This window comes from Gavia stellata, chromosome 25 (assembly GCF_030936135.1).
Source record: "Gavia stellata isolate bGavSte3 chromosome 25, bGavSte3.hap2, whole genome shotgun sequence".
In the NCBI taxonomy this organism is placed as follows: domain Eukaryota; kingdom Metazoa; phylum Chordata; class Aves; order Gaviiformes; family Gaviidae; genus Gavia; species Gavia stellata.
The window spans coordinates 4847821-4875424 of NC_082618.1; the positions used below are offsets into that span (position 1 = coordinate 4847821).

At 44.1% G+C, this 27604-nt stretch overlaps 2 protein-coding genes across 2 annotated transcripts in view; both read left to right on the forward strand.

The window, feature by feature from the left end:
* The window catches only part of COL26A1 (collagen type XXVI alpha 1 chain), a 176225-nt gene extending 170081 nt beyond the window's left edge, over positions 1-6144 (forward strand). Inside the window, exons 14-16 of the mRNA XM_059829412.1 lie at positions 1395-1439; positions 2467-2551; positions 5972-6144. Of these exons, the coding sequence (XP_059685395.1) occupies positions 1395-1439; positions 2467-2551; positions 5972-6144 (303 nt within the window). The remainder of the gene's footprint in view (positions 1-1394; positions 1440-2466; positions 2552-5971) is intronic.
* Positions 6145-13434: 7290 nt separating this feature from the next.
* On the forward strand, positions 13435-27038 carry HSD3B7 (hydroxy-delta-5-steroid dehydrogenase, 3 beta- and steroid delta-isomerase 7). Its single transcript, XM_009811748.2, has 6 exons — positions 13435-13582; positions 17517-17672; positions 20584-20692; positions 24419-24518; positions 25413-25575; positions 26599-27038. Exons 1-6 carry the CDS (start codon positions 13435-13437, stop codon positions 27036-27038), a joined length of 1116 nt encoding a protein of 371 aa, XP_009810050.1.
* Positions 27039-27604: the final 566 nt, after the last annotated feature.

Sequence of the window (27604 nt, forward strand, 5' to 3'; positions counted from 1 at the left end):
GTGTGTGCAAGACTCAGATGGGTTTGGTGCCTGCCCGGCACCTTAAATACCACCTAGCTGGACTGCAGCTGGTTCAACCAGCTCTCTCAGATGCAATGCTTAGGTCAACTGTCTCCAGCGTAGACAAACGTCATCTCAGTGTATTCCTCTCCAAATGAAGCACAGTCTTCCTGCATGTTAAGCATAGTGCTGAAATGCCGTGATCGGGAAGGCGTCACGCCAACAGAGGAGATGTGCTTTGCTTGCAGATCCCCTCTAGCTGAACCCTGGCAGACAGAAACCCCCTCCCTGCCCCGTGAGGTTCCTTGCACTACCAGAGCCCAAAGGTGGGCACTGTTAAACAACTCAAAGTACATCAGCTGCTCTCAACTCCTTTTTTGCACCTTGGTTTGCCAAGCTGAGCTGGAAACCCTTTAATGAGATTAAGAGCTATCTCCAAATGATTTCTTGGCAATACCTGAACAGATGCACACAGGAGATGATGGCTGCACTGGCACATATGGCTAGGGTGCAAACAAACCAGTGGAGATGAAGGTTGGCTGAAAGTGAGCTAGTGGAGCAAGTTGGGTTTTTTTGGCTGGCAGCATCCAAAGAGGTCCTAGGTCCTCTGGGAGGTTTCTCTTCTGTCTTCCTTAATCCCACATCATCATTTTGTACGATTCACACCTTTTCTTGATTCTGTGATTCTTCAGTCCTTCTGCTCATACCCACCCCTGCTTTGCAAGTATCTCAGGGATGTCCAACAAGTTTGAGAAGCCCAGGCATTTCCACTCTGTTTTCTTCACCAGTTTGTTAGCTTTATGGTTTAGTTTGTGGTTTACTCTCTCCATGTCATCTGTTCTTTGGGAAATGCATTAACTTCCTGGTTGGGGGGAACACCAGACCAATATTCACAGCACATAAGGATCTTTGTTCAAGAAAAGCTTAATGAGCATTTTCAGAGGCAGAAAGTGATGTGACTAATTAACAAAAGCAGAATGGAGGATTTTATGTTCTAAATCAAAGATGAACACATGCATGTTTGGGGCAGGGGAGCAGTATTTTTATATGAGTGTTTTAGCCTAAACCATTGCTCATTGAGAGCTTCGTGAGCTGTAAACAGTCTTGTTGGGGGCCCAGGCCATGGCAGCCAGCCCCTCCTGCAGCTTGGCCACTCCTGGCCAAGTTCATCAGTGTTAGGAATGGTGATGACCTCCTGGGAAGGTGATGGGAGCCAGAACAGAGCTCACGAGAGCACTTTGGCCCTTGGCATGAAGTGCCAGAGAGTCAGTTTGTTTTCTGCTGGTGAAATGCTTCTGCCTTTAATTTGATCCTTTGGAGGGAAGGGATGCAAGTGATCCTGGACAGGGTCCTCAGTCACATGAAAACAAATTTCTGTTTCTTGTTTGTTTTAGGGTGAACCAGGCAAGAAGGGTGAGGAAGGTGACAAAGGCGCTGATGTAAGCATGTATTTCTACTGTTGTTTTACTTTCCTTTTTGTCTCTTTACTGTCCTTCGACCATATTCTCTTTGGCAGGCTGGTTTGTGGGGAGCAAGGGTCGTGTCCACAGTTAAAAGTGCAGAGCAATGATGTGAACCTTGGGTTTGAACTTAATACATGCTAGAAATCCTGGTCTTTGAGGCTTCCCTGGCCATGTTGTCAGCTGCCCTTCTCCCCATGTTCTCTGAACACCTCCTCAGTCCCCAGTGGCTGTTCTGCCACACAGAGCTGCTACAAGGTAGGGAATTATTTCCCCACTGTACCTCCCCCATGCTCAGGGACAGACTCCCAGAAGAGACCATGTGCAGAGAGTTGGAGTTCTCACATCTCTGCTCTCCCACCCTAAAATACTTCCCAACATCTATCGGTCACTTCAAGCCCATATCTAAGGCAATGGGGACAACAAACTACAGACTGAGAGTATGTGAAAGTATGTGGACAGGCTTCAGGCAGCATGTGGCCCAGCTAGGAGCTCTTTGAAGTCCATCAGGATGGGCTTGCATGCCACTGTTCCAGTTTATAAGGGAGCAACAAGATGGTGCTAGCCACGTGTCCCAGTTTCCTGGTGTAACACCAATGAGAAAGCCCAGGTAACTCACTGATGTTCAGAGTAAATGTCAGACAAGAGCAAAACCTGTTTTCCAGGTAGTTCAGCATAGTTGTTAATGCAAGTTGCACGGTATAAAGGTTTGACAGGCATATACAACCTGGGTTTGGCCCTCTGCAGAAGTAGGAACAAAACTGAAAGGCATGGCTTTGGGTCATGGCTTTGCAACTCTGCAAAGGTGGGGTATAACTGAGGAGTTTTTCTTTAAACAGGGATTTCTCCTGCATTCCTACGTAACCCTTGCAGCTTATCTCCCCTTTTACATCTTTTCTTTTTTAAACATTCACACTGCAGAGTTTGGCGTTATGGAGGCAACATTATAAACAAGAAGCCTATTCTTCAACATGTACCAATGTTGGTTTTCTTTTCCTTCTTGCAGGGAGAAGGTGTTCAACAACTTCGAGAAGCTCTGAAGATTTTAGCTGAGAGAGTATTAATTCTTGAGCACATGATAGGAATTCATGGTAAGCGTCGCTAAGATTTTCTTTTCTAGGCAACTGGAGTCTCTGTTCAGGCAGCTGCTTGATGGTTAGACATCCCCCCAGTCTCCTAAACTCTCTGTCTACTATCTATTTAAGCCGCGTTTTCAAAACTAGGTACCCAACATGACTTAAAGGATGCTTAGAACTGTTGAGGACCTAGAGCTTCCACCAGCTGCACTAGTTGCTCTGGCTTTAGAGTAGCAGGTGAAATGACCCCCACAATAATTTTTATTACCATTTAGAAAGCCAAGCGATGAGCAGCAGCTCAAGCCATGTGGCACAGATCATCTGCCAGCTTCCCAGGGAGCTGCTTGTTCCAGTCTTTAGGCCAGATCATTTAATCCTGTTAATAGTGTCTTCCAAGTGACTTTAACACCACTGAGGCCCTTGCCTTGTGTAGCACTATATTTTACAGAGAAAGCCGAAACAGTGCTACCCTGAAAACCAGTGATCCCTGAACGTCTTGTGATTATAACTTACATAAAACCTATTTTCACAATCAGATTTAAAGAAAGTCTCACGTGTTCTTTGTTCAGATAGATTTTAAGTTTTCTGTTGAGGTTATTTGCCATCACTGGTACAGTGTGTGGCATCATCCCTTAATAAGTGTCTTCTTCCCTTAACCAGAGTATGGGCTTGTGCAGTCGTCACAGATCAGACTTGTCCCTTTGGGGTACTTGAGGATCAATTCTCTCACAGCTGCCAAAAGTTGCTGTGCCAGTTTCTCCCCTTTCAGAAACACAGTAGAGGCAAAATGTTGTTTAGATCTGCTATCCCAGCCTACAAGGAGAAGCAAGCCAGTTCCTTGGCACGGGAATGAGCATTTTTTAACCAAGTCCCATAGCGCTTTTCTTTCTTATTTTCTCCTTGACACATGGCACCTCATTCCTGGCCTCACTTGTAAAGCAAGCCGCTCACACCTTCCTCCAGACTGACATCCACTTTTATTATGAATTGGCCTTTGGATATTGTTTTAGCCTATGAAAATGCTAAATAGCTGAAACGTCCAGCAGTTCCTAAACAAGTGACACGAAGTGCATATATTTCTGTGCCGTAAGGCAGCACGCTTCGAGAGCCCACAGGCTCCTCCTGGAGCCAGCACAGTGCTAAAATGAAAATGCCGCTGGGCACTTCAAAGCCAGAACAGTGTCAGTGCATGGTGCTCCGTTATATGGCTGAACTGGCTTCGGTCTCAGCACTGCTTTTCATTGTTCAACGGACACGTGTCTTTCAGAGGCCCAAAGTACTATTTCCAGAAGCAATAGGCAGCAACAGCTTAAGCATTTTGGGAAATCATGAATCACAAACCCATGATTTAACCACAGTCACCCTGACCTTACCTCTGCATTAATCCCAGTTTGCTTCATATTTTCATTGGATTTTATACACCAAGGGCAGGAAGAGATGTTTTTATGCTGCTTTGCTTTGAGATGGTGGAGGTAGCAGGAAGATGCCCACTAGATTACCCAGGCAGCAATCCATGCCCAGCCGGTATGTTCGCTGGGCAAGAGGGGAAGGGGGACCGAGTCCATAAGCACAGTGCAGTGTATTTACAGGACGCAGGGCCTGGCGCTCCGTTATCTTTTGCTTTGTACCTTCATTCTTACTAGTATAAAGCAAAATGTCAGCTCTTCAGGAAGCTTGTATAGACACTGGGGCTTGGACCAGGGGATTCACGCAACTTTGCCTGCCTAGTTTACCTATTTTATACATCGTCTGTTTGGCAATACAGCAGCAACAAGGCATGTGCTGCTGTTATTTTGAAACGGTCATTTTGGCAAACCATTTTCACTGACATGAATGTATTTTCTGTTATAGCTTGGGATGGAGGCGAGTTATTTATAGCTATGTATACTTCCATACCAGTGTAACTGCATCAGCAAAAATGGATGGGTTTTAATTGCACAGTGTAGTTAAAGCCATATTTAAACACCTATATTGTATGACTTTATATAAATAGTTCCTTTTTTATCCAATAACAGTATAGATAATTATATTTTTACTCTGTGCTTTTCAGATAGTTGCATTCTTTAACTTAAGACATTTTAGGTCCTACAAAAATACTGTTTAGAAAGAGAACTTGGAAAGTAAGGCATTTTTTCCTTGGGCAGTTATGTTCATCCCTTTATGTGTATATGGTTAAAAAAAAAAAACAACAGAAAAAGACATAAAATAACAAAACAGAATATCCTTGAGCACAGACCTCCCTGCACTGAAAGGCACCACACAGTTTTAAGTCACCCAGCACCAACTATCTGGTCATGTTCCCACCGTAGGTGTTAAGGATTTTACCACAGGTTCCTGGGCAGACCGACTCAGCCCAGCTTTAAAGACCCACGCAGAAATGCCAATCGCATGCTCTCATTTTCCCAAGAAACCTCACAATCGGTGTGGTTTCCAAAACCACAGCCACCCAAGCAACAAGGCAAAACACACCAGCAAACAAACCTTTTCGCTGCAATGGGAGGGCAGTTTGAGATTATCTGGCCTAGCAAACTGCGGAGAGCAGCCCAGCAGGACACACGAAAGCCCAAATTGTTTGGCAGTGTTGACTTTCAGTGAACGCAGCACAAATCCTCTGGCAGCCAACCGCTCACTTGCAACAGAAATGCTGCCTCGTGGGATCAAACCAAGGCTGGGTGTCTGGCTTGGGAGGTTGGGCTCTCGGCAGGGAAACAAGCAAATGTCCATCTCTGAAGGCAAAAGAAAGAAGAAACTGGGGTATTAAAAATGATGAGGCAGCACTGAGTTATCAGCATCTGTTGCTGATTGCTGGCAAAATAGAAGAGTGGCCGTAGTCAAATGTAAATTTAGCTTTGTAGGGCAGGTCGCTGTAGGAAGAGGAGGTGTGTGTTACCGTGAGGCATGCTGGGAGAATGGGCAGCTAATATTTATTCACAGCTTTATTGCTAATTTGGCTGTAGCCTAGGGTGGATCAATCCTTTTGTTCAATCTTTTCAGTGCCTCAAAATGTCCTCCTTTACAAGGAGTGAAATGGCACTTAAACCCTCAGGAGCATCACTTCCCAGTGACCACTTGGCCTCATCCTTCAATAACAGGAGTCTGCGGGCAATGCTGATTAGCAGGTATAGCCCAAGCAAAATTATAATCAATAAAAGAACAGCGCTTTATAAATGGAATTACAATGAGAACAGGACCTGCTGGGCCATGTACAGCAAGAGTACTCACCCCAAAGAGTTTAGATAGAGCAGAGGGAAAAGACCTAGTATAGGAGCAGTGTGACGGCAGCAAACATCTAGCTCCACAATTGCTTGCTGGATGGAAAGACAACAGGAGGGACGACACTTCTTCCAGAAGAGGTATCGTTCAGAAGGGCCCATCTCCTCTTTCCTTAGCCTCCCCTTTTAAATAGCGCTCTCCCGTGACTTTCTCTCCTTACAGACTCTTTATCTTCCATTGAGCCAGGCTCTGGACAAGACGTGATCCCGGGCTCCCCCCTGCGAACCAGCATCAAGATCAAACGTGGAGGACCCCAGCAGCCGCAGGCCTACCAGATCCTCTCTTCACTGCTGGATGACAGTGAAGCCAAAAGGAGAAGCAATCGGATGAAGTAGGAGCATCTGCGTGTTCTCCGTGCCTGTTCACCAGTTAAAGATACAGTATCCCAGTGCTTAATTGCAGAGCGCAAATGAAGTGGGTAGGAGGCAGCAGTGTTGGCAACTGGGTTTCCTTACCTGGCCAATACTACGCCCTTATTGCAGGGAATGTCTTATCCATAGCTCAGAGAGGGTCTTATGAACATTTTTCTTGATTTTGTTGTTTTGCCTTTGGCATACCAGCTGGCAGGTATCCTCAGAAACTGTCTACAGAAATGACACCTCCTGACTGTGTCTCAAGAGTTTAATCCTCCCCTTGTTTCCTCACTGCCCTTGAAAGTTACTCAGTTAAGCACTGCTTAACTGGCTGAGACAATCAATCCCATCTAAACTCAAAGCCAAGCCTTATCCTTGTCCTTTGGTATAGTTGATGGCATCCACTTGTATTTCATGTGGTGATGTCATGCTGACTTCCAGGTGAAGATACCACTTCCATAGGCCATTAAAGCATGACCTGCAAAGATTTCTTTTAAGCAAAAAACAAATTGGAAAATTCAAAGAACATTTAAAACTGTTACTCTGAAAATTCAGTTACTCTTTGGGCTTTAGCATCAAAAACTTGGCTCTTCATGTTGCTAAATGCATGTGAGTGGAATTATTTCTATTCGTGGTTGGCTAAGCAAGGACTTTTGATGCAAATATTAATGCAACATTGACTTTCTATCTATCTTCAGTAAGATTAGACTGTTTCTGTGAAAATATAGAGCAGTTTGTATGAGATATGATGGAATTGTGCAAGAATTTTCCCATGTTGTGTTCAGCTTGTGCATACATACAGAGAAAATTAATTTAAGTAGTAGCAGTAACTATTCACAGAAGAGGATATTTTGCAATAGTTACTTAATCCTACATCAATAAGGAAAAATGTTTTCACACTGTTCTGTTTTTATCTTGTGAGTGAATCCTTGCCATTTGAATCTGGAGACAGTGTAGTAGCAAACCACAGCCTAAGGAATTAGAGTCTTGTCTAGAGCTTATCTTGCACTGGGACTTAAAGACAAAGTCATTTTACTTTTTGCAATAACTTGTTATTTTGGGGGAAGTCCAGGGTTAAGATGTTGAACCTGCCCTTCAGTGACAAATGAATCACTGCACCTTCTGCGCAAACCAAATTGGACAAGTTGATGTCATTCATGTAGACAGTGATTTTTGTTAGAAAGGGTGAGACTAATCAACAGAGCCAACGGTACTATTTTAAAAGTTGTTTTTTTTTCATTCACACATGCACATGCCCCACTCCCCCTTCCACCCCCTTCTGACAATTTTGAAATTCAGCCCAGGACAAAAGTGAGCAAATTGAGTTTGTGTTTGTCATTTTATGGCACACGTCAGGTAAATTGGTCACATTCTATCTGGTTCCTAGTGCATGATACAGCTATCTAAAAAAGGCAAACTGTACTGCTATGATATTTCTGTCAAAAGCTGTTGCAAAGACCAACAACTGTATGGTCCATGTTTTCAGCAACCCTTGTCACCCAAAGTGATCTTCCTAAGGCAAAACTAGAGGCATGTGGTACACTGGAAATGAGACTTAAAATGAAGGAGCTCTGCCAGCCCAACATTAGCCACACATGAAATTAACTTTCCATATATGTTGTAAACATGCTAGACCTACAGAGACATCAGAACATCCAAATCTTTCCTCTAAACAGCTTTATATTTTCAGAAATGAAGAGGTTACAGGCTACTTCAGTATGACTGACTTCACTGTACGTCTTCATTTGGCCCTGTTCTTTAGAAATCCAACCATCCATCCCAAAACAGGTGAAATGGGCTAAGTTGATGATGAGCAAGCACCAGAAACTTGACCTCATACAGAAGCTATTTACTGCTGTACAGCTAAATAATAAATAATCTTGGTTTAAGCTGGCTTGGAGCCTGCAATAAATGCATTTACTTGCCCTGCTTTTGCATCCTCGTGCTGCTTGGCTAGTGCCAGTGGTGGAGCTCACTCAGCAGTCAACCCACGTAGTTCAGGTTGTACTTCCCTATGCTCAAGTTTTCCTTTGGCCATTTCAAAGAAACAAGCCCAAAGCGTTACAAAAGTTTGGGGAGTTGAAGGAAAAGTACACTCAGAGGCTCTCTTTCCTTAAGACTCCAACATTTGAAGTGAATGCAGAGCGTTGCCAAGAGCTGATGCTTCGGCTTCCAGCATTCCTTTGCCTGCCTGTACTCTGAATTACAGCTGGAGCGTGATATAGTCAGAACACGAGAAAACAAGTAAAACCACCCAAGTCAAGCAGGTTACTGACCTCAAGTAGTCATCCTGTACTCATATTTGGGAGAATGAAATAAGGTCTTCTGAATGCATCTTAGTTTCAAATCCAGCACTAACTCTAAATCCAGTGCTAACTCTAATGACAGTATGTATATAAATGATGCTGAATTAAATCAGTATCTTAAGGCTGGCAACCAGCTCTCAGCCTAAACCCAGTCACAAATACAAACAGCTCAACTTTCCAACGTATAGCGAAAGACTGAAGTGCTGTACAGCAGCCTGAGTCCCTCCTTTCACCTCCGTGAGGGCAATAGCTCTGTTGATGGACAGCTAAGCATGGTGCAGCCACTGGAATCTTGGAATAATCTTTCCATTTAAGAATTAAATGCACCAAAAAAAAGGTGTTTCCCCATTTACAGGCTGACTACCGTGTAGGAATTGAGAAGTCCTTGATTATCTCTTTGTTGAATCGGGACCATCTTGGTCTTGAGTGCATGGACATGAGAAGACATAGCTGCTGGCTTCCAGGAGAGAACCCCTTCAGCCTACCAGTAGGTGTTGGAAAATCAGGCCCTGAAGACTGAGGAGGAATCCCAGTTCAGTCTGAATGTGTACGCTGGGCAGGTTGGTGCTAGCTGTAGTCGCTTGCCACATTAAGAAAGTTTCCTCATGGCAGTTTCAGGAACTAAACTAAACGAAAACAATCCTTAAAAAGGGAAACAGCAAGATTTGGTTTCACTAGTCTTGAAGCTATGGGGGCTGAATTTGGGGAAAAGGGAGTACAATGAGGCCATTTTCACTTCCCTGACATTTTGGAGCCTTCACACTGGATTGAAAGAGAATTGGGTTTTTTTTTCCCTCCAAATTTGTCTTCCTGAATTCAAAGCTATTGCATTAGCTTGATGAGTGCTCTCTTCAAGTCATTCATATTGACAAGGATTTTGGATTTTAAATTATTTAAAACAAATTACTGGCAAGATGAAAGGAAATTTAATGGAAGTTGTTTGCAATGAATCATGCCAAGTCAAGTGTAAAAAGACTGGTTAGGTTTGGGTTGCAACCGGTTTAATTATTGACTTTTCCAGCTTTCTGTATGAGCTATGTAATTTTGTTCTCCCCACACTTCGTGCTTTATTTAGCTCCATCCCTCTCTTAGGCGGTACTGTATCTTTAATTTGGGTGACAGTAGGATTATACCAAATGGACTTTCTCTCTCAGCTGGGGTTTCATTCCTCTCTACTTACACAAGGGTTGGACCACACTTGTGCAGTCCCAGTTTAATTATGTTTTAAAGGTGAACGCAGCCTCACACGCTGATGTTAATGATATTCATGACTAAGCAAACCACTCCAACCATATTTTCCATCTTAGGCAGGCTACTAAGGTTCATTTTAGCCAGGGCATATAATGCATCTTGCCACGTCTATGTAACTTAGAGAGGGGATTTATTTTGAATGCGTGCTCATTTAGAAATATATTTTAATTGAAATGTTTAGTGCTTTATCTTACATGCATACTGTGCAATACCATAGTGTGTTCTTTTCCTTTTTTTTTTTTTTTCCTTCCCTTAAGACTTTTTTGAAATTCTTAATGTTTCTTTGAGCTCCAATGTGGTTTTGTCTTGGATCGGTTCTGGTAGTAGCAACGCATTTGCCTTGTGTTGAGCTAACCAGAAGCAGCAGCAGCACATTGCACAACCAAAAAACTTTGCAATTCGTGCACCCTGATGTTCACCAGCAATCTGGTACTCCTGGGAGGTGGAGACACTTCTCTCCAGAGTATCTAATTTGCACTTACTGTAAAGAATTGATAGCAACCCAGGGAAATAGGAATAAACTAGAGAGAAGAGCCCTCACCTGCTCCCACCAAACTCCACAGTGATTTTGCCACCAACTTTCACAGGAACAGGCTGTAAAAAAACAGATCCAGACCTTCAGCTAGCACAGACTGGCGCCTGCTTTCAGTGGAGCAGAGCGCAAGGCTCACAAGCAGCTTTCTGAGAGTTTGGCTCTGGGCTGGGATTCAATCCCAGTCCCTGCAGTGACCTATTTTAACGTAGGAACCTGACCACTGTGACAAAGTCTTCTAAAAGACAATCAGCTTCTGGAATTACTTCTCAATACAATTTATTGGAAATCCATTCTCCTCCACGTTTACAGCCTCTTTCTTAGTCGAGATTACATTCCGTTTTGGTGTTTGGTGGTATAGGGGTTTAAACTACTCGCAGTTTCTGTGATTGCATTGAAACCAAGCAATTCAAAGGTGCTATAATTGTCCACAAAGCACATTCCTATCCATAGAAGGAAATGTTAACTTTTTCACTAGTTATTTTACACAGTATTTTTTTTATTTATATCAGTGTGTTTCGTATGTGTGCAAATGGTCCCAGCTTCTCTCATTGTAATAAGCTTTACAACCATTTGGTCTTTTATAGGGCAGCCATACGCAGTATCTTGCAATCGTGTGTAATTGCTTAACTTAGAGCGAGAATAGATCTCATCTGCCACGATGAACTCATTTATGGCAGGCTCTAATGTTTGTTGTAAACACAACCTGTTTGTTCCACCTCTTGCATGGTTACTTATCTGTTTTCATATTGCTATGTTATTGTTCAAAATATCTATTTCTCTTTATTTGCTATGGGTTTTGTTACTGTATATGGAATGTTTTGTATTCAGCGTTTTCTTACAGAGCAGAGTGGGAACAGTATTCAAGAACCCACAAATACCAAAGACCTTTCATGTAATGCACTGAGAAATAAACATACTGTAAATGAATATGATGTCAGGTGTCCTGTATTTACAAAGTTCAGAGCAAGTTCAAGCAAACTGCATCCTGAAATTAGGGCATCTGTTTTTCTTTCCTGCCAGCTCAACTTTCTCTGGCTATATGTTTGCAGGTCTCTTAAAAATCAAGGTTGTGCATAAAGCCCCTGCTTCTGGTCATCCTCCGTGGGGTGGAGGGGCAAAAAGGGCCTCCATTAACTAAAGCCAAACCTGACAGTTTCTTTGCCCGTGATGGGACTGACTTTTCTGCAGATACTGCTAGACGACTTCAGCAAGCACGACTGCCACCTCAGAGGTTTGAGATTTGTCTCTAGGACGCACTTAGTCACTACTCCGCATTCCCAGCCACGCTAACCAAATACAGGGGCATATCCTGCTTCCCGGTGAGGCGTTCAGTTCCTAAAGCAGCCTAGGTAAGCCTTGGAGCAATGTCAAGTCTGAGCATCTTGCTTTGCATTGCAGAGCGCGGCACTACCTGGATATGGCAGACTCCTCCTGCAGGAACAGCCCTCCTATTCCTCCGGGAGTTTTACGTCAGTATGAATACAGGGATCACAGCTTTCCCTCAGCTGAGCTAGGGCACTCTGAGGATGGGTTGGCTGCAGCAGACTGCGTGATGGGGGAACAAGCCAGAGAGAGAATTCTGCAATGCTTAAGAGCGTAAATTAAAATCGGTTGTCATTTGCAACATGCCTCACTTCCTCATAAGTTTCCTTACAGTTCAAGGAAGTCGAGTTGGGTAATCTAAGACAGCAAGGGCCGCCCAGGCCCCCTCCCTGCAATCCCCTGGTACCTCCTGGGCATCTGCCTCCCCCAGAAGCAGCTGCGTTTGCCCAGTTGCGCTTTCTCTGAATTTGCCCCTGGGCTTATGGAGACCCCCAGAGTCGTCACCTCTTGTGACAATTCAGACTGTTAGAAGAGGATGTGGTTAGGTACTTTTTGGTTTTTTAACCTTCCTATGACGGGAACAACTACTCATTTAGATGCAGTTACCTGTCTGTTTGCAAAGGGGGGCTTTACTCTGCGTGAGCCTTGGCTGTAGGAGAGGACCTGGGCTGTTTCTGTCAGAGATGTGACAGTTCTGGTTTCTGAACTTATTTTTTATATCCTAATGAAAGAAAGACTATGGAAATTGCAGCCAATTCCCCCCCCCCCGCACTGATCAGATTACACTGCAGATATGCAGATACCAATATTGTAGCAAAGGCTAAGTCTTATAAACACTGAGAAATGTCCACAGCGTCAAGGCCTCTGCTTCATACAGCTTTCTGCATCACTGATGAGGACGTACTCAAGGTCACTTGATGCCAAACATTCCCATGCAGCACTTCTCTGGGTCTCTCAGGGTGTATTTATCTTGGTTTTTGTGTCCTAACACCTCCAACTCTGATATATTTATCCTTGCAAAAAGTCCTTTGAGGGAAGGCAGTTCTGTTAATCACTACTGTACAGATTGCGAGTTGCTGGATAAAAGGCTAAATTAATTCCTTGGGACGTTTGTGGCTGTGCTGGTCTGCCAAGCACCAAATTAGCATCAGGCCCATGTTGGTCTCTGGGCCATTACGGCCACTGATTGTAATCCCAGCAAGGGGAAACGACGCTTTTCCTAACGCTTAACACAGCACAAGAAAAATCAATGGCAGAGTTAAACAGATTGAACTTCTAGCAGGAGCTTATTAAAAGAAAAATATATATTCACAAACAAAACACAGTTACTCTTTAAATACGCTGCCTTAACTCTTCATTAACCACATGCTCAGCAGCAAGTTGCTATACAGCTTACTTTTTAAAGACAGACAAGCATTAATACTATAGTAAGACACTGCTGCACCCAGAGAGGTCTTGGCTACACCGACTGAAAACCCAGCCCGTGGGAAAGGGCTGTCCAGGATGGAAAACTTCTGGCATCAAAATTTTGGACTGAGCCTGGCCACACACCAAGGCAAGCTGGAGGTGCCCCGCTGATCATGGGCTACCGTGGCAGAAGGGAAAGGCTGAGTCAGGGAGCCCAGAACTGGCCTGGACGCAGCATTGGTATGTCTGTGGCAGCACTCATGTGACTGTGCCAATGAAAACCTGATTTATATATAACTGGATGGAGTTAATGTTCAGCCAGTAACATTATACAACAGTTACACTTTAGACTTAGTTCAGAAAACACACTGGCTGAGCGATTAACAGGGCACGATAGGATCTTGGCAGCAACCTTCTCTCTACTCCTCAACCACAAAAACATCTTCAGAAATGGGTAAAGCCTGCGTCTACCTGGTGACAGGAGGATGTGGTTTTATTGGGGAGAAGATCGTAGAGCTCCTGTCTCAACAAGACTACATCAAAGAAGTCAGAGTTTTTGATTCAGTAGCAAGAGAAGCAGTAGAAAAATTCACCACAGGTAAGAAAAGGGCATCAGTTTCTATTTAGCGACCATAACCCTCCCTTTCAAGACAGCTGGTATTATGATGTTGGAGATGCCACAGTTACAGGCATGGGGTAGGAACCTGGATTAAGCAGACTGGATGAAGAATAACTTCCAGCTCAGAGAGGTTTTTCAGCATAGGACTATATCAAAGCAAAAAGATCCACAGTGTGTAACCCCAAGAGATATATCACAAGGTTCATCTAAGTCCCCACTGAGGGATCAGTTGTAAGAAGCAACATGCACACCGAGTACCTGACATGGGAACTTGGCTACCCGGTTGCTTCTGCAGTCTGACAAACCAGTCTGACAATCAGCAAAGGGACAGAAAACCCATGCTCCTGAACTGCTCCAACCAGTTACCCATTCTGAGAAAATAACTAAAAAACTCTGACAATAATAGAATCAAGCTCAGCATCTGCTGCAGATATTGTGAAATAAATTACTGAAATAATTGAGCGAAACCTATAGCAGTCTTACTGTGCTGCACATAAAAAAGGAGGAGGTGAGTCTCAGTAAACACGCTCAAAGATACTAAATTAATCCATTTGATCATATTCTGAGAGCTGCCTTCTGATGTTTCACCAGGGTTGATTACAGTGAGATATGTTGGGGAAAAACAACCTGTTTTACTGGATTCGAGAATACCCATGCAAAACAAGCCGATGCAGCTCATGGTGCTCTGCACGGTTAACGGTGGGCTGGGTCCCCCTCCCCGACCACCCAAACCTTCAGTCTACTTCGAACGAGAGAGGAAAAAATTGTAAGACAGATCCTATCTGTTAGGTGATATCAATAGAAAAGGTGATACACTTAAAGCAAGTTGAAAGACCCCCGGGGAAATATCGCTCTCAGAAACCCTCCCTAGGCAGTTGAACTCACCAGACTGGTTTCCCCAGGCTTCAGGTAGCCAATTGCCTTAAAAGCACCCAGAACTGAGGAAAAAAAACTGTTTAAAACTTAAGAAGCTGTCATAATCCCTGCTCCAGGAGAGGTCTGTGGCCTAACACCACAGCAAATCACAGAAAAATGAGGCAGGAGCATCCCTGAGAGGCCATCCCAACCCCGGTCCCTCGGCCCCAAGGCAGAATCAGCTCGGCCACAACCTTCCCGACAGATGTTCTTCCATCCTGTTCCCCAGGCACCTCGGGCACCCACTTTCTGCACCATCAGGCCATTTTTGTTGGTACAGTCTAATCTGCAATTTAAGTCCTTGAATTCTCATCTAACCTTACAGGTAGAATAGGTTAATAAATACTGCCATTTTTTACAACAATCTTCATGATCTGAAACCCACCCCTTTCCACCCCATGCTGTTTTCTTCTTTCAGCTAAAACGGCTCTCGTGGTCTCCTCCGTCCTCTGCAGCTCACGCTTTCTGTACTCTGGGCATTGGCTTCTCTTCTGGAAAAGGGGCACCGAGGTTAGGACGGAGAGGCCAGCCATGGCCTTCCCAGTGCTGAGTAAAGCTGATGGATGTATTTCTTCTGTCCTGCAAACTATTCTCCTGTTTGTACCTGTCAGTACAATTATGCCTTTTTCACAGTTGCAAGACAGGCGATAGCTCCTAAGCTGTCCTGGCCCAAATTAATCCTTTCACGAAGACCCGCTGCCTCTTCCCTACTAAGCCCAATATCTTTTCTTTGTCCCTATCAACTTTCATCTCTTTTTTTTTTTCAGACTCTATTAGTTACGTTCAGCTCGTACTCTAATCCTCCAGCGTACTTCGAGTCCCTCCCAGTCTGATGTTATCTGCTGATTTAATGAACTAATCTGCCAGATTCTTGATGAAAACAATAAAAAAGACTCAAATACAGCAATAAGGCCTGGAGAGCCCCAGGGCAGCCACCTACCACAGCTGGCAATTCCCTGGGAACTGAAATTCAGCCAGCTTTGTGCTCACCCTAATGTGGCTTACTTAGACCATGTTTTACTGACTCGCTTATGAGAATGACACAGAGTTTCCAAAGCCCTTCTAAAATCAAGATAGATGACATCGACCTGTTCCACAATATCCGTACGGCCTGTTAACTTGTCATAAGAACAAAGGAGATTTATCTGACTTGATTTGTTCTTGACAAATCCATGTCAGCTGCTTCCTTATTATCCCACAGGTGCTCACACACGTGTTGTTTAAGTGTGGGTTCCTGAATTTCCTGGGGTTGAAATCAAGCTGTTCTGTAATTTCCTGGCTCTTCTTTACCTCCTTTCTAAGCACAGGTGTTTCATTTGCTCTACTGCAGTCTTCCAGTGCCTCCTCCAAAAGTTCTCCAAAGTAGCTGATAATGCAGTAAAGCTGCAGTGACATCCATCACCTCTTTAGTAGCCCTGGATAAAATTCATCAGGCATTATCAATTTGAAAACGTCTCCTGGTTGCCTCATATCCTCCCTGGTTTTGGCTGAGCTCTCATCATCCTCTTGCTGGTCTTAATTGCACCAGCTGCCTTAATTCAGGTGATGCGAAAGAGACTATTTAACACTTCAACCTGGCTGGTTATGGGCTTTCCCTCACCGCTATGTCATAGCAAAATCCCCCCACCATGAGGATACTGACCCCCTGCTCCACCTTTCAGCACAGCAAAGACTTTCAGCAGGAGCATCCTCCTCTGCACTCTGGTCCTCCAGGCAAGTGTTGTACCTCTGCTATGTGGGCAATGCCTTCTTTCTTTTCCTGCTTGATTCTTGCTGAATCAACTCTGTGCTTTACTATTCATTTAATATTAAAACCCCTATGAGCTAGTCAGCCAAATCCTGGTTATGCTCATTAAGAAATCAACTTGACCCTTTTGTAAAACTTCTGCCTCTTCCTACATGCCATACTTCTTAGCAAATGCTTAGCCAGCTGACCTACTATCTTAAATTGTGGCTCTCCTTTGAGTTCATGAGGAATAACCCTCTTCTTTTATCCCATTGTCCTGGTAGTTGTTTGCTGAGGGTTTCTGTGCCAAAACACTTCCACAGCTAGAGTCACAGACTCTTCCCCGGGCTGCTCATGTGCACGATCCTTCAGAATCACTACCCTGATCCCTGGCTGCATGGGGCTCTCAGGAAGCTGCCAGCCCAGGGCAGAGGAGACATCTCCCTCCCAAAGCAGTCCTGCGACTGCTACTGCTGTCTGGCTTATTGCAAAAGCCCCAAGGAGTACAGCTTCCTAACCCCAGCTTCTTGCCGGCTATTCCCAACTACAGAAAAGGATAAAGGGAAAAATCCCACTTAAATGTTACAACACTGTCTCAAAGCAAGAAAGTTAGCAGTAGATGCCAATAGTAGCCTTGTATGGAACAGCTATTTTGAGGGAGAAGGAGGGGGAAAAAGGAGATGGGGGGGGATAAAACCCTTCTGAATGGCTTAAAGGGAGGAATTTCCTATGAAACTTTTTAACCGGTAACATTATTTTCCCTTCCCTTCTATAGCATTTGCAATTTAAATAAAGCTCTGTGCAACGTCCCTTGAACTTGTCTGATGTTATTCCCAGTAAGCTCTAAAAGTCTCCTGTCTGAAGGAAATTGTCCAGCACAGTTTCAGCCATCCACACATACTGGAGCAAGTCCTGCAACCAGCTGCAGCCCTGGCCCACCAGCCTCCTATTCTTGCTCCGCGCTACCCTTGGATGCATGCTAGAGGTTTGCAATGACAGACACAGTTACTCTGACCCACAGTTGGTGCAAACTGGCAAAGTGCTGTGCTGAATTAAACCAGATGCAGATCTGGCTTCTTGGGGTTCAAAAATAGGGATGTATTTTCCCCTGGTGTGATGTATTCAAATGGCATAGTCATTAGTTAGAGTGTGCTTCAGCTTGCCCTGCAGAGAAGAAAGCTTTCCAAGCAGGATCCTCATTCTGCAAGAAGGTGGGGATGCTGATTTGTATTCCCCCCGCCCCACATCTATGGTTATATTATTTTTCTCCAGCTACCACTCATGTGACAGTGATGAAAGGAGACATTCGAGACTACAATCTGCTCCTTGCTGCCATGCGGGGAGTTCACGTGGTTATTCACACAGCTGCTATTGTGGACTACAGAAACACTGTGCCCTTTTGGGAAATGAGAGCTGTCAACGTTGGGGGTAAGCTCTTTAAAACAAGCAATTAAATACAGCCTTAGATTCACACGCCTTGGTGTAGTCATACGAGAGTCTGCAACAAACGTATCCTCTGTGATTTAGTGCTCCCTTGGCCCCTGAGTTTCACACACACCGCTCCACTACAAGATGAGAAAGGTGCCCGGGACCTTTCCTTTCCAGCTGGGAAGTTTCCGCCTTTGCCCCTCCATCCTTGCTGAGGGCAGGCCATGCTGCTCCTCTCCACTGCCAGAGCTGCATCTTAGAAAGTCAAATCACCCCGTTATTATGTAGTTACTCTGGTCAAGGGTATAACTTTCACCAATAGTACTGAGGTGACTCAGAACGTGCCTATAATGGTAAGAAACTGTTCAGTATGTGACAAGGACAGCAATTAAAAGTTAACTCCTGTTCTAGATAGCTTATAGCTTTCCCAGGGATTTCCAGGGAGAAAGATCTACACTATATACCAGTGCAAGACTATACCAGTTGAACTGCATCCATGCTATTGAGGGAGTGATGTTATTTTAATTATCGTCAGAGTTCACAACTACTACATGTCTACAAGCCACGCATAACTGAGAGCTCCACAACACTTTCTTTCTATCACCAAGAGCTGATTTCATATTAGGTGCAAGATCTGCTTCAAGAAAATTTGTTCATAAATCTAGGAAATAAGCACAGGCTATAAAAATAATGAAATCCCTATTACAGCAGCAATTCCAATGGCACCTCAGGCTGTTAGCTACTAAAATAGTTGTTAACCACAAGGAAGGAATTTTATATATATATATTTTTTTATATATATCTCAAACTCGATTACTGCTTAGGGCTCCTACTATTTGCTGGTGCATTCAAGGGCAACATTTAAATTCCATCCTTTTTTTCATTGCTGTAGTTGTTTTCAAAATCAGATGCTTTTAGAAGCCTGTATTGTGCATGTGTACTGAGAATATGCAGAGCCTGAGGGTTCCTGCTGCCTTTTAATGGCTTTGTGAGATCTTCCTCTTCATTGTCTGTTTGCTATGAGCAAGGTACTTTAGTGTAGCGAGGTTTTTACAGAGAGCAGTAAACACTGGGCAGCTCCCCTGTTCAGCAAAGCAAACCTCTTGCAGATGTTTGCGACATTCCCAGAAAGCCACGCACAAAGTTTTTTCCAGTGTAACTGGTGGCTGAGTGCCTCTTTGAGGAGCACAGTTTGAGATGTCTTAACAGGAGCCTTATTTTCAGAGACAAACTGTTCTGCACTTCTGACTCCCCTTGGATGGCTTCATGTAGACCTCCCTAAAATGAGGCTGCTGCCCTCACTAGGACTTCTCAAAATCTTGAATTGAGAGATTAGGCTAAAGTTCTCTAAAATTATAGCAGGTAAAAGAATAAAAATGAACCATATTTGATACCTGCTGTAGTATCCCTGGAAAAAAATAGGGTCAGGACAGGTCAACTCTATAATCCTCTAGCTGGCTCCTCTGTGTAACTCAGGCCACAGAAATTAATCCAATTACTGCCTTAAGCCCAACAATTTGTGGCTAAATTGGACTATGCCTTTTCAAAAGGCTTTTTGCCTAGAATTAAGGACTGCAAGTTAATGGGCTATCTATCACATCTTTCAACAAGCCGTAACAACACTGAAGAGTATTAGTGTGGCTATGGTTAATTACCATTTCTGGCAAAAATTTACATCTATCTTCTGCTTTGATTCTCTCTTCTGTTTCAACCACTGGCTGCCGAATCCTGTTATAGTCTTGTTGACTAGATTGAAGAGCCCTCTTCTACAAGAATTATTTTTTCCATCTAGTCACTTAAAGACTTTTTAATCTGCTTTTTGTTAAGCTGAATGGATTTTAACTCAGCTGTTTCCAGTGATGTTTCTCAACAGGGGTTCTCAGTTAACTTTGCGTGTTGTGATAAGCTCATGGAGAAGTAAATTAATTCTTTTCCACCAGGTCTTCATACTGATTCATGCCCTCTGAAATATCTTAAACTCAGGATTTCCTTGATAATTTCAGATACCCTTAACAACAAAGAGAACAGAGAAATCACAAGCCCTCCCCATGCAAGATCTGCAGCAAGGCTCAAGGGCAGAGCCTGATTAGCCAGGTATAAATAGAATGGAGATTTCCGGAAACCAACCCTATAAGCAGCTTCCTTTTAGATCTGCCTTATCAGATTTGAAGGCCCCCAGTATGCAACCATGATTATGCTGTTGTCATTAAGGTTCTGGTAGAATCAGCTTGAATCAAAATCACGATGAATGCAAAAACCATCCCTGGAAGAGTCATAAATCATTTAAACCCCCCAAATCCCAAAAACCAACCAAACAAAAACCACACACACTGACCCACAAGTTCAGCCAGAACAACCTTTCTTAAACCAAACCATGGTTCAGATTCATCTGGATTTCATATGGACTTGTAAGCTGCCCCCACTAATTTATTTAAAATTCTGCAGCTATCGAGAGTCTGTTGCAATGATTTTCACCCTATAGTCATCCTGCAGAACTTCTATAGAGCAACATATGCAACTAACACACCAATCCTTTTGCCAGAAGCCTGCAATTCACCGTTTGACAGTCCGCCCGTGAATCAAGAAAGATGGAGTTTTGCTCTGCCAAGCTGGCAGCTTCCCTTTTGTTAGCAACTATTAAGTCCAAAATAAGTCAGTTGTCAATAGCCATAGAGGTTAAGCCACGTTATAGCTATAGATGTAACTGCTACTCTCACGTTATAAACCATCCACTCCTGTGCAAACATACCTGAGGAACTTCAGCCCTGACCTGTGGCTTTACATCTTTTCAGCCGTAAAAGAGAGAGATCTGTTCCAAGTCAGAATCCCAAGCCTGGAAATCTCTTTTGATTTGCACAACAGGAATCAAGGCAAGGTGGTTAATGTTAGTCCTTCCCAACCTGCCCCACAGGTACTGAAAACGTGTTAAAGGCCTGCTGTGTCCTGAACATCCCGTACGTTGTCTACACAAGCTCCATTGCTGCGGTGGGACCCAATACATTGCATGAGCCCATGTTCAGGTAAGGCTAACCAAATCTTTTCAATCACTCTGGATTTCCAGTTAAACAGCAATGAAACTGCAACCAGATGGAGATTTTTGCTGTGGCTACAAAGAAGATATGTGTTCCCCTTCCCGTCTATTCCTCTTCTCTTCCTTGAAAATTCTTCTTTGCTGCTTTTCACTTTCAGGAACCACACCTCTTCCCAACCTAAACTTGACCAGTAGTGGATACTGCTGATTGAAAGAGTTGGCTGGAAGATGTATGACCCAACTGCACCTCCAGGCTGTCCCCTGTTTATACGGCTCTGCTCCTTTAAGCCCTAAAATCAGTTTCAGATGAGGTTTCAGATGCTTAAGGTTTGTGAGATGGTCAAGTTGTATCCTGCTGTTGGGTCAGAGATTTTGCTCTCCCCTCACACTGAGTCAATCCAAAGGGGGGCAGGTGATGCTCTGCTGTTATCAACCCACTTTCCCTCCTTGTTTTAGCTCCACAGTGAATTGCTAGCAAGCCTGTACCCAGCTCCTATTATTAAATGTTGTCAAATACATACAGGACTCAGCATCTGGATACCTTTTGTACTCATGAGACAACAGTACTTGCTGAAGTTTTAGGTTAAATTTGAAGTCTAGTAGAGATAGCGGCAGTCTGATATGTACCATTGTAAGGCTCCTTGATGATTTCAAGCATGGTTGTAGCCATACAGACTGCTCAAACCATGGAAACTTGTGTGCAAGGGGAACTGGCTCAAAGTCAAGTTTTGCCACTACAGCAGCCAGTCTAGACACAGTTGGCTTCAGTCACTTGGCTCTAGAAATCTAAGCCCCGCTAGAAAAGGCTGTTTAAGATATAACTTAAAATGACCTACAAGCCTAAATTTCATACTCACAAGTAAGCTAAGGCATAACCTAGTTGTTTTGAAAAGTCTTTAAGCACCCAAATCTGTAGAATAAATGTCTGGCTTATGAAAAAAATCCATGAGAGCAACAAACCACAATCCACTTGGGACCATGAGCACTAGAGGCTCTGTGTCACTGAAAAGCTATGGAATTTGGTCATTAGCATAGCTAAATCATTTCTAAAAATGAATGTAGATACAGGCGCATCCTTGTTACTATTTTAGTCCTGCGACTTAAGAGATAGATGTGAATAGATGTCTTGAAAAAGCTATGCCAAATCTTGCCTGAGAGGACAGTCCTTTGACTTGTAATGATGGCACCAACGGGTGCAAGCTAAAACCCATCTGGGCTGATGCTCATAGAGCTACATGTGAATACCCTCTGCCCACCAACTCCCAATCCTTTCCCACCACAAATGCAAATAAAACCGCCAACTCATTTTTCAGAACACACTTAGGTTCACCCACAATGCTGGGAGAAAGCCTGAGAGAGTGGTCCTCGTTCTCCAATGATTTTGATTTTAAACTAAGGCAATTACATAATGCAAAATGAGAGAAGGGTCAGACTCCCAATAAAAAATCACACCACTTGTCTCAATAGGGAGCCCAGTGATGACTGGAAGGCATCGTAATATGGCTCTGTTTTCCAGACTGAAAGCACAGGTGATGTGGCTTTCCCCTTCCTCTTCATCTCCCCTGTCCCCACCCAATCTGTTCTGCTCTTCTCCCTCACAGTCCATGATCCTGCCTGCCTGCCTTTTTCTTTTTCTCTGTCCCCCTTCTCCATCTTTCCTCATATAATTTTATTTAACTCACTTTTATGTGCTTGGGAATTGACACAGACAAAGCATGATTAGTCTCTGGACAGGGTGATGGGTGCAGGGATAATGCTCACACCTCAGCATCCGACAATAATAGAAAATGCCTCTGTCAGTCTCAATCCCTCTGAGACAGCCACCGCTGAGATACCTTCTGACAATGCTGCTCCAGTCTTATTAGCGTTCAGTTATCTGTGATCGTTTTGAAAAGCAAGAGCATTATGCTGAGCTCTTTGTTACTACCAGGCTTCAAAAGGGGTGGGGGAAGGCAAACACGAGCAGAGCTCTGCAGCCCAGGAACAGCAGGCAGGTTTGCCCCTTTGTGAAGCTGCTGCTTTTTTAAAAAAGCAAGGCAAAAAATAAATTTGGTTTAAAAAAAGAAAGCAATTAAAACTAGAACTTCTAGATAACCCCCCTAATTGTCTTGGGCCTCTCCCGGGCTTGCAACAAACCATGCACAATCAATCTTTTGTCTTGCTTGTTTTCTGGTTTGTCTCTTGCTCATCACCCGTAAACACAGGGAAGGGGAGGAGGGTTTTGTGATAAAAGCCCAGGGTATGTGGGGAGGCTGTATTTCTGATGCTCCTAATTTATTTCTGTTGCTGTAGCACAAGAAGGCCCTGATCTCAGCTGGGATATCTGACACACAAGATACTAGACTGCTGATCAGGCAAGAGAAAGGCAACAGCACTATCCACGTTTTACACATGGAGATCTGAGCACAGAAAAGAGCAAGCTCGTTGCCTAAGGTCAAACAGGGAGCCAGAGCTTGCTCTCCCAAGGCCCAGTGTTTGACCCACAGACCTCTGCTGCAGATCTGCTGCATGAACTTGTCACAGGCCACTTAACCCTTCCCAGAGGTGCATCTGAGCCCCAGCTGCAAAACGAGCATGATAATCCTCCATTGCCCTGTGTGAGGGTACCCCATGCCTGGCAGAGCCTGGAGTTTGCCTAGGGTGAGTTTCTCTAGGTGAACAACAGAGCAAATTAATTTAAAATTATGAAGAAAGTCTCCTGCAGCACGCAGAGGGAGAGAGAGCCTATCCATGCTAGTCACGGCAGCAGGGGAGCAAGTGACCACATGGTATTCATGGATGGTCCTTCCCAATGAATCAAACAGGGTTTCTTCACTCCCCAGCTCCTCCAGAGCCCACTGAATCTGCTTAACCGAATCCTGCAATGGACTAATGTTAATCTAGAACCACTGGGACAAAACGCCAGCGCTCTGGTGGGGAACAGAGCTGCTTTCTTGGTTCTCCTTGGAATTACTTCAGGGGCTGTGAGATCCCGTGGGCTTTCCTCCTTGCAGCTGTAAGTTAGGAGGCTGTGGAGCAGGTTGTCTTCCGTAGTGGCAACCAAGTGTCCCCAGCATGACTGTGAGCCCTGCTTGCCCTTAATCCTGGGTCCACTTCTTTGCTCTTCCCCTCGAGGGTGATTTGCTATGGAGATGAAGGAATAATCCCAGCACAAACCTGCTGATTGCATGTCTTCCGAGAGATCACTAGCAGCTCTATCACATCACCGGCAAATGTCTCCCAACTCTAATCAACTCTCAGAAAATTAAGCAGCAGCTTCTCCTTTTAGTTTACGGCTCATGAGAGGCTTTTCTCTACCTCTAATGAAAAAATGAAGTAGGATTGCTCTCATTTTCCTGCCCTCCATCTTCTTGTGCTCTTTCCACCTTGTTCAGCCACTTGTGAGTTGCTTAAAAAGGTAACTCCACTGCCTTCTAACTGCCTGGCAGAATACTATTTGCTTCAATCACACTATTAGACAAAAACAAATCCAGCTCTCTGAAATCAAACCACTACCCTCATGCAAACCTGCCTATGAACACCCAGAACCGCCTGGTATTTCTTGAGGCCTTATTTCTCTCCCAAACTGCAGCAAGGATCTCAGATTCATATAACTCACAGCCAGTGGTAAGTCCCTGGGGAGCAGGGATTACAGAGTAAATCATGCTGTGACAAATGTCTCCAAGCCCTGTGCTCTACTCCACGGTCAATCACCGTCTCTCACAATCTATTTCAGAGGAAATGAGGACACCAAATACAGTGGGGAAGTGGAGCTGCCTTACGGGAAGACAAAGGCCATGGCAGAAAAACTTGTATTTGAAGCCAACGGAAAAAAGGTACAAAAGTCAATGGTAGCACCCCTGGTATTACAGCACAGGATGGGCGGAAGGAGGGAGATGGTTAGAAAGACCCCACAACCCATATCTAAGTGTGTATCCAACTGCTGCCTTGACTTGATGCATAAACCACACTGTGCTAAGCTTACCAAAGCCTGATCTTCCCACATCATCAGGAAGCTGCCAAACTCTTGCAAGATCAAAGGGTGCTGCCCTTTGAGCCTGTGCTTTACCTCCACCAGAAGGAGTGTGACTTTAGAAAGAGCTGTGTTAAATTAGGGCATAAGAAACCACGTTCACCTGGTTAATATTGCATAAAGGTGTGATTTTCAGATGTGCCTGAGTGATTTAAGAATAAAAAATATTAGTGTACCCAGAGTCAGCCACCTACCTAAGGTTAGCTGGCTAGTCTTTTTAGACTACCAGTACAGTCAGGAGACAGATGAGTTCTTCTAGAGGATGAAGCAGAATGTAAAAATAAGACTTCTGTCCTAAATCACTGCCTGGAGCATCTCTCTCTCCTGCTTACAGTTTGAGGCCAGACGGCTTAGCTGGCTTCCTCCGGTACCTGATTTTTGTTGTTGCAAACACTCATTTATATGTCACAGCTGCAGAAGGGGTTAATGCCATTAGCACCCTCCATCCAATATCTCTCAGTAAGCATCACATGGGTGCAAGATGTGCTATTTAAAAAAAAAAAAAAATCAAACTGGGCACCTCCTTGCATTTTTAGGGACCCAAACCAGGCCCTAGCTGTCCAGATCACCTCTGCAAAGGTTGACTTCTCTAGCCCAATATTCCCAGGTTTTGGTTTTATCTGGCAAACCCAACATCACTGCAGAAGGTTTCATCTCTGAATCCATCACTTGCTAACATCCCTCCCTGATTTTACAGCTCAGCAACGGTGGTAAACTCACAACCTGCATCATCCGTCCAAACACAGTGTATGGGGAAAAGGCAACATTCCTTCAAGAGCTGTATTTGCTTGCCAAAGCCAGGAACGGTGTCTTGAACTACCTAGAGCCTGAAAACACGGAACGTAATTACACATACGTGGGTGAGTGAATGACTGATCTCTTTGCATGTGGTGCTACCAGGCTGTTTTGGGGATTTTACACGTCAGCTTAACCATAATCTTCCAAGACGGAGAAATAAGTATGGTGAATGAGCACAATTATTTTTATAACCACAAAACTTAGACTGGCTAAAAGAATTTTTAAAACAGTTGTTTACATTCTACTGTTTTTCCTGGGAAGGGTTTTCTTTTTTTTCTTCCCCTGAACATAGAGAAAATGTTCTTTAGAAAACTGAAAAAAAAAAAGTCAGTGGAAAAAAGGAGACACACCTAATCTTTAGTTTTCTAGGAAAAAGTTTCAAGGGATATAAGGGGGGAGAGAGAGAAATTCAGGCAATATTTTTAAAATGTTTTTGGTTTAAAAATACACTTAATTTCTTCTTCATTAGAAGAAATTAAACTAACACTACTTGTAGAATTCCTTGCAAAAAAGGCTGTACTACATAACTGATTTTAGCCAGCACAAGAAACTACTCACAAAACCTATAGAAAGAGTTTGTTGTGGTGTTGAATGCATTTCAGAGGAGTATAACTCACCATTAAATCATGCAGGGGTTTAGTTATTTCTGTGCAGCACACTTATATGTCTTTTTCCAAAGGTGCAGATAACAGTAGTTTGAAAATGCTGTTAGAGGAGAATCAGGCCTAGATAAATCAAGTGACTTCTTCAAAGGCTCACAGCAGAGCCAGGAATAAAACCCTCGAGCGCTGCCTCCCATTCATCCTGCTCTCGCTACAAAACACTGCCCTTTCGCTTCACATGAACCAGTATCACAAGGCACGTTAATTGTCCGGCTCAAAGGGGAGACCAAAGGTTTAAAGGATCTTGGAGGTCTGGATTAACTACTCAGTCTCACTACAGTACAGCTGAGTAACACGATGAGTGCTTTCCCTACTTCACAGCACTGAAGCCAGCAGATCCAGTGTACTCATCCCCTCCTACAGTAAACAGGAAAATGTAGCTCCTCCTGAATACCTGTTTCTCTCCCCCTCTTATTTCTCCAGGGAATGTTGCATGGATGCATGTTCTTGCAGCGAGGAACTTGCAGCTGAAACCAGACTTACTCGCAGGACAAGTGTACTATTCCTATGATGACACTCCAACAAGAAAATGTTTTCTGATGAGGCATGAGCTGTTGTCCTCTGTGGACCCCTCAGTGAGACTGGGCTCACACATCCCTTACTGGAAGATGTGGTTAATGATACAATTGCACAGGGTAATCAAGGTCCTCTTGTACCCTTTCTGGAAGCCACAGCCTTTCCTAAATTTCCCTTTGCTGAACACGATAGTCACCACCTTCTCCTATGAGACAGACAAAGCCTCCAGGCATTTTGGGTACCAACCTCTCTTCACCTGGAAGGAGAGCAAGCACAAAACTGCCCAGTGGTTGAAAGCAGCCACAGGGAACCTGGGACCCCCCGAGCTTCATGAAAAGGAGAACTAAGCAGATGTTTGGGGTAAGGAGAGAGCTTATCGCACCGGAAAGTTTCATCTGAACTTCACAACATGCACAGATCTTGGGCAGGAATTTTGCAAACACTGAGAAATCCTGGTACAGAGACAGACGAGGAGCAAAACTCTCGGGCTGCAAGTATATACCCCTGCCATGCCAACAACTCAGCTATTTTAAATGTCATATGAAACACCAGGGTGCATTTGAAAACATCCTCTTGCAGGTCCGTGCACACAGATGCAGGGCTTGCTGGCCTCGCTCATTCCCACGGTGCCACCGCTGCATGGGGATCACTCGTGGGAACAAGACAGATGGGTTCAGATGACAGACGGTGCGCAGCAAACAGCTTTTTTGATAAAATTAGTTAACCAGCTTTGTCACACAGCCTGACAAGCCTCCATCTCTTTCCACACTCAGCAAATGGACCTCTCCCTTACCTGGCTCGCACACTCAAGGGGTCTTCAGTGATAATTTTGGGGAAGGCAAGAAAATCACGGCAAGTTCTTGCTCTGTTTTAGGGTTTAATAAAAAGAAAAACGCTACCTTTTTCAAGATGT

What these genes read in the sequence shown, in the direction of transcription:
- HSD3B7 (XM_009811748.2), top strand. Translation starts at nt 13,435, where the DNA reads ATGGGTAAAGCCTGCGTCTACCTGGTGACAGGAGGATGTGGTTTTATT. An exon ending in TTGCATGAGCCCATGTTCAG is followed by an intron (nt 20,693 to 24,418) that starts GTAAGGCTAACC and finishes AATCTATTTCAG; the next exon opens with AGGAAATGAGGACACCAAAT. An exon ending in TTGAAGCCAACGGAAAAAAG is followed by an intron (nt 24,519 to 25,412) that starts GTACAAAAGTCA and finishes CTGATTTTACAG; the next exon opens with CTCAGCAACGGTGGTAAACT.